At 32.9% G+C, this 7,038-nt stretch overlaps 1 protein-coding gene across 1 annotated transcript; it reads left to right on the top strand.

The window, feature by feature from the left end:
- Positions 1 to 5,454: 5,454 nt before the first annotated feature.
- Positions 5,455 to 6,372, top strand: LOC101430267 (olfactory receptor 4A47). The gene has a single exon (XM_004447413.2). The coding sequence runs from the start codon at positions 5,455 to 5,457 to the stop codon at positions 6,370 to 6,372; it is 918 nt and encodes a 305-aa protein (XP_004447470.2).
- Positions 6,373 to 7,038: the final 666 nt, after the last annotated feature.

Here is a 7,038-nt window from a genome sequence, read left to right as displayed (position 1 = left end):
CAATCAACTTACTGAAGTTTTAAATCCATAATCTCTCCTCCCAGTAACTATCAGGCCTGTATTTGTTCGATAAAACAACTGGACACAATAATCTAGCCAAGTTGACATAAGAACCTAATCATTATTATCAACTTTTTGTCAACTTGGCACCCATATACATCTCCTTAGACAATACTTAATCTCTGAATGAAAATAATGAGACAGTTTTAGTTTCCTACACTGCTTAAAGCAAATACCATGTAATGGGTAATGGTAAACATGGTTTTGAGTTCAGGAAAATGTCAAAATTAAGGCATCATCACGGGGATGCATTCTTCCAAAAGACCAGTGTCAGCGAATATTTCTCCTCTGACACATGGCAAGGCACCTCGCAGCATCCACAGGTCTCTTCCTTCTCCTCCAGGTTTTGTCATTTTCAGCTTCTTACTTCCAGGGCTCTCTTTCTGTCTGAATTTCAATCTGTTTGTAAAGGATTCCAGTAATAGGATTACGACCCCCTGACTTCATCGAAGGGTCTTATTCACAATGGGTTCATACCAACAAGTACAGATTAGATTTAAGGACAGGTTTTTCTGAGATACTTACAGCTTCAAGCAACCACACTGACATATTTTCAACTGACAATGCTCAGTTTTCATGGTACAACTGGAAACACATTAACATTTTTCCCAGAAGAGGGTAAAAGTCCTAGTATAATATTCACTCTGAAACTTGATATCCTATAACTTAAGTACTATGACATGACATAAAGTTTGTACTACTTATGTTATATGATAAGGTGATAAGATAGGAAAGAAAACAAAGATATTTGTTTTGTGAATATATGCAAAAATATCTATAAAAAAACAAGGAAATCTATTCAAGACTATTTTAGTCCTCATTTCTGTAACTGGTCATATAGGTTGTATTTATAACTACCTTACTCTACTACCCACTCATTGCATGGTATTTGTTTTGGCAGTTAGGAAACTAAAATACTGGCCAAATGGGGATGCTGCTACCACATTCCCTGGCATCAGCACCTCCCTGGCTCTACTGAGGCTTCACCAGCAACCGTCCTGTATAACTATTTTCCAAAACAAAGTTTTGAACATGTGTACTGCTAGGCAGAACCCAAGTCACATGTCTATATCCTAGAGGCAAGGAGGACTGGGATATGCAGTTTCTTGAATTTTATGTTTGGAAACTGTATTCAATACATGGGAAACTAATAAAATGTGCAGGGTGCATTCAAAAAATGTTGGGGGCAGTCACACATGATGTTTACTATAGTTTGGACATGAGTCCTCAGAATCCTTTTGCTTTATCCTAAAAACATTTCTTTCTACAAAACTGGAGGGTGCTTTTGTCTTTATTTGCCCTACACATAGGATAAAAGCAGATATAAAGAACCTCAGGAAAATGAGAGAGCAGGAAAATTATCTCGGTTGATATCTTAGAGTTATGTTTATAATCATTTGAATTTTACTGAATAATTTTTATGATAGGCATTGTTCTGAAATATAAAGAATAGGATAGTCTTTCACCTTCTGGCACTAACACAGTAGCATATATGATTTGGTAGCAATTCTTAAGAAGCTCTTCTCCCTTAATTTTGAGATGTTTGATGAGGTGGAGGACTGCCTTAATTGAAAAATAAATGCTGTGCAATGTTATTACTCCCACTTTGAAATTCCTTAAAATAAAACCCAAATTCCTTATCAAGCACTGTCATATCCTTCAGTGCAGTGTGATGCATGTTTACAACCTCTGCTTGTTCTACTCTCTCCCTTTCCTATTTTCCTCCATTCACAGTGATCTTTCTGTGCCTTGATCTTTTCAAAGTTTGAACAGTACTTTTTAAGGTAGCAACTTTCATTCTGTGTATCTTAGCTTAAATATCACTTTTTTAAAGTGGCTTCTTCTCTAACTACTTCATCCAAAGGTCATGCTCCCTCTTATTTTCTGTCACTGTCCCCTGTTTTGTTGTCTTAATAGCACTTATAAGAGGCTGTATGTGCTTTATTAAGTCATTCCCTTGTACATTGCCTCTGTCTATTATGAGAACATAAAGTAAATGTGTGCAGGTTATTTTTCTGGATTTTTTTTCTGTTTTGTTAATTATTATATAACCAGCTCATAGCATAGCACCTGACACAATGGAGTTGCTCTATAATTTTTGAAAACATAACAAAAAGTCAACAAGGAATCAGTTTTTACATGTAAATTGGAGATAAAATTATAACGTTAACAAACAAAATTTCAAGGCAAAATAAATGATTAAGTAAAAATAAAGTAAAACTTCCTTTGGCAAAGTGGGGAAATAAATGACAGTTTCATTGTCATTGGAATAAAGTGATTATAATCATATATTATTTTTGAGTACCAATAATCTCACAATTGTTCTGAAATTAGCTTTTATCTCTGTGTTACAATTATGTAATTGCTCTTGCAGCATCTTTACATACAGATGCTCTTTTAAAATGTTGTGGAAAATCCAAGTAAATATAATTAAGCAATTAGCAGCTTTGGATACATTCCAATTGCAGGACTCAATGATAAATATTGTCACTAGAAGGAATAAAATATCCAGTGATGCTTGCCCTATTGGTAAGTAGATGTATTCTTTTAAGTACTTTTATAACTATTCCAGGAAATACATAACTACTCTTAAAGCATGATGTTTAAAAGGCATTGGATGTCCTTTCAAATTCTCAAGTACAGCTAGTTAGACCATATCAAATAGAATGAAGATAGGCAAGAAATTGGAGAGGTAATTTTTTAAAAATTACCTTAAAAAGAATGTAATTAATTAAAAAGAAGTTAGTAGATTTTTTTCCTCATTAGATGCTGTCTTATTATGTAGATATGGTGTTTTATTACATTAAGTGATATAATTGCCTATGAAATAGATATTCACACAATTGTACAATATGATATCCTTTCTTAATATGCAGTTGTGTAATATTTCACAGGCATTTATATCACTTGAAAAGTTAAAAAACTTCCCCTGTCAGTAAAGGGGCTTTGAAATCAATCAAACTTAGATTCCAAATCCAGTTCTGTTCCTTAATAATGTGTGATTTGGGGAAAAATAACAAAATATTCTGAGCTCTAGTTTGTTCAACTAAAATTAGGATAGCAATACAATAAATCATGACACAATAAATGTGATACATTAAATATGTATAATATATGCACGTACATAGCATCAGGTGCATAATTTTGCATAACAAATGATTGATAGTTTTCAAAGGATAGTATTTCTTTTATTTTCATTACTTTTTTTTGTCTATTTTAAATGGAATCACTGGATTGTTTTCTCACCAAGTTCTTCTGCATTTCAGAGGAATATCAACTTATACATGCTGATAGATAGCAACTAAAACTTCAGATATGCTATAATAAAAAAAGTCTGGTCAACTGTTTTTGTCCAAGCACTGTGCTATATATGCTTTCAAATATTTTAGCTCATTAATTATAAATATTCACACTCAGTAGCTAGCTATCAATCTTCTCTTACAGATGTGCAAAATTATGACTCAAGTTTTCTTTTAAGTTTAAGGTCTAACAACTAGATTTGGAAAATATAATAACAGTGGTCTAGGAAAATGTTTTATAATAACATATATATATATTATAAATATAAGTGTGATAGACACTTTCAATAAAGTAAAAGCATCTGTTTTGCCTGCATATTAATAATGTCTTATGTAAAGAAAGAGTACAATATAGCTTTTTAACTTTTATGACATAAACTAAATCTAATGAGCTAGAAGAGAGACATACATAAGCATATATAATAGTCAACTTGCTGAATGGTGGCTTCCTCAAGGAAAGTTCAGTATGATTTCTAAATAAGGAAAAAAAGAGGGAAATATTGCTGTTCAGGATTTATATGATACTTGTCATGAGAAGATTAAAGAAGTTCTTAGATGTCCTCAGTCATCTCTTAACTTCAAGAGGAATACCTCCATCTGGAAAACTAGGAGACTAATGGTGAAAAAGTGATTCCTCAGTCACTACCAGCATTTCTATCCTCTGATTATATGGCCCCTTGGAATAAACCTGAGCTTAAATTAGTTAGTAGATTCTCTATGATGACTGGGTCTACCTTATTGGAAAAACTTGACACAATATAAGTAGTCTATAATTATTTGTCCACTGAATGAATAAATAAAATATTAAGTTTACAATATACCTTTTCCCAATATTCATAATTATTTTACAAGCAAACTGTTTCTGATCATTGAAATGAACATATATTAAAAGAAACAGTGGAACTAAGGAGATGGAAGAGCAATTTGTATATTTGAGATATAGCAAAAAGTCTTAAGCAGAATAAGATTTGTAGAAGATGAATTTGGGGAGGAAACCTGAATAACAGTTTTCTGGGGTTTTCTAGGCCAATTTATGTAGACAGTATGTATAGGAATCTACTGTAGAAATTTTGAAAAAGTGAGTGGCACTATCTAAACCAGATTTAAAAAGAATCATTTGGACTGCTCCAGGAGAACAGATAGTTGAAAGCAGGAATGAAAGTGGAGAAACTGGTAGCAAGTTAATTGCAATAAGCCAAGGAAATACCAGAGAGATAGGGAGGATAGTCAAAATAGTAGTATATTTTGAAGGTAGACTTCACAAACTGTTTTTAAAGCTATGAATAAGTAATGTGAGAGGAATAAAAAGACTGAAAGGTATTATAAGATATTTGTTCTGAAGAATAACATGGAAGAAAATACCATTTAATGAGATGAAGGATATATTTGGTGTGGATTATTAAGAATTTAGTACATCAGTTTCATATTCAATCAGTGGTATTCATTAGGTAGTTGCATACGTAAGTTTGAAAATTAGGGAAGAGATGGGAGATGGTGATAAAAATGGTATGGCTTCATCATTTATAATTCAGCAAAAGAAGGAAATCCCATCCAAAGACCCAAAGAAAGAAGTTTCAGTTTATATAAAGAAACTAGGTCAGTGAACTTTGGTCTTTTATAATTTTTAAATCCCCTTTAACTATGTAAATTAACCTATTTGGGTGCTTAAGTAGTGAACTTTGTGCTTTATAAGTGGTGTACCTTCCCATCCTTTCTTGTTCTAGTCAATTCACACTTTAACTTTTAAACTCAGTGAAAAGTATTACTCTGGGAAGCTTTCTTGACCCCAATTTGGTTTATGTTGCCAAACTGTACATCCTTAACATGATGTGAATATCTTCAAAATAGCACTGATTACATTGGTCTGTATTGTTCTTACCCCATAATTATAATCCAAACACTGAGGATAGGGAACGTTGTCTTAATCAATTTTTTAACCCCAATACATACGATGACAAGTTTGCACGATAGATGCTCCATTGACATTTTGACCAAATGAATAAATAAAAGAATAGGTTTATAACACACTAAAATTTTTGACTATTTTATAGGTAAACTGTCTCTAAATCTGAAGTCAGCATCTATAAAACAATAGATGGAAACAAGGAACAGTGTGACTTATTTTGTCCTCCTGGGCCTCACACAGAATCCGAAGGAACAGAAAGTACTATCTATTATCTTCTCACTCTCTTATATTTTGACCATGGTGGGCAACTTACTCATTGTCGTGACTGTAACAGTCAGTAAGTCCCTGGGCTCACCTATGTACTTTTTTCTTGCTGGTTTATCATTTATGGATGTCATTTATGCCTCAGTCATTTCCCCAAAATTGATTTCAGGCTTGTTTTTTGGACAAAAGACAATATCCTTCCAAGCTTGTATGATCCAACTCTTTTTGGAGCACTTCTTTGGTGGATCAGAGGTCTTTCTTCTGTTGGCTATGGCATATGACCGCTATGTGGCCATCTGTAAGCCCTTGCATTATCTGATTATCATGAGGCAATGGGTGTGTATTGTACTGTTAATAGTGTCATGGGTTGGAGGTTTTCTACACTCAGTCATTCAACTGATCTCTCTTTATGGGCTCCCATTTTGTGGTCCCAATGTTATTGATCACTTTTTCTGTGATATGTATCCGTTATTGAAACTCATTTGTTCTGACACCTATGTCATTGGCCTTTTAGTGGCAGTCAATGGAGGGCTGATCTGCAGTATTGTGTTTCTGCTGTTACTCATCTCTTATGGTGTCATCTTATACTCCCTAAAAAACCTCAGTCAGGAAAGCAGGAGGAAAGCCCTCTCCACTTGTGGTTCCCATATCACTGTGGTTGTCTTCTTCTTTGTTCCATGCATTTTTATGTATGCAAGACCTGCTAGAAACTTCCCTATTGACAAATCATTGAGTGTGTTTTACACAGTCATAACTCCTATGCTAAACCCTTTAATATATACTCTGAGAAATTCAGAGATGACAAATGCTATGAAGAAACTCTGGAGAACAAAATTCATATAAGTAGTAAGTAAGTGTATTATCCTCAATGATGAGAATAATTTGGCTTTTATGAAATACCTCATTAGAACCCAGAAGTCACCTTAAATATGATACCCTTTACTTTCTTTCAAAACATGTATCATAAAATAATTAAATAATTCCCTATTTGAATGAGATTTTGATGACAATTTCCTTACTGGAAAGGTATGTAATGTCTAGTTTATCACTCTACCTAGAAAATTTCAATCCATATATAATGACTAGTCAAAAATCAATATGTAATAATGAATAATAATTTAATGAGTTGGATATTGTTTAATTTCTGCATTATCTATATTAATATTGCTCAGTCAGCTTTGTTTTTCATTAAATTTTTGTCAATGATGCTTATTATTTTTATTATACCAGTTAAAATATTTAATGCCATGCACACTGTCCTCTTTATTCAATTTCAGTTGCATTACGTATGTTTTTTTAATGTGCAATGCATCTACTTTTAAAAATGAAACAAGTGAATGAACAATAACAATAAATATTAGAAAGGAAGCCATACAAAATCGCGTAAAGTCAAAAGCAAATCTACCCATCTTTAACAAAATCTCCTAGTGTTCTTACTGAGAAACAGTCACTGACTCTATCTTTAAGATTCTTAAAGGGTAAATTTTATATATAAAATGATGTTGTATT

Source organism: Dasypus novemcinctus, chromosome 10 (assembly GCF_030445035.2).
Source record: "Dasypus novemcinctus isolate mDasNov1 chromosome 10, mDasNov1.1.hap2, whole genome shotgun sequence".
Lineage (NCBI taxonomy): Eukaryota > Metazoa > Chordata > Mammalia > Cingulata > Dasypodidae > Dasypus > Dasypus novemcinctus.
Note: the sequence above shows the minus strand (reverse complement) of the source record. Positions and strands in the feature narration are given on the sequence as shown.

What these genes read in the sequence shown, in the direction of transcription:
- LOC101430267 (XM_004447413.2), top strand. Translation starts at nt 5,455, where the DNA reads ATGGAAACAAGGAACAGTGTGACTTATTTTGTCCTCCTGGGCCTCACA.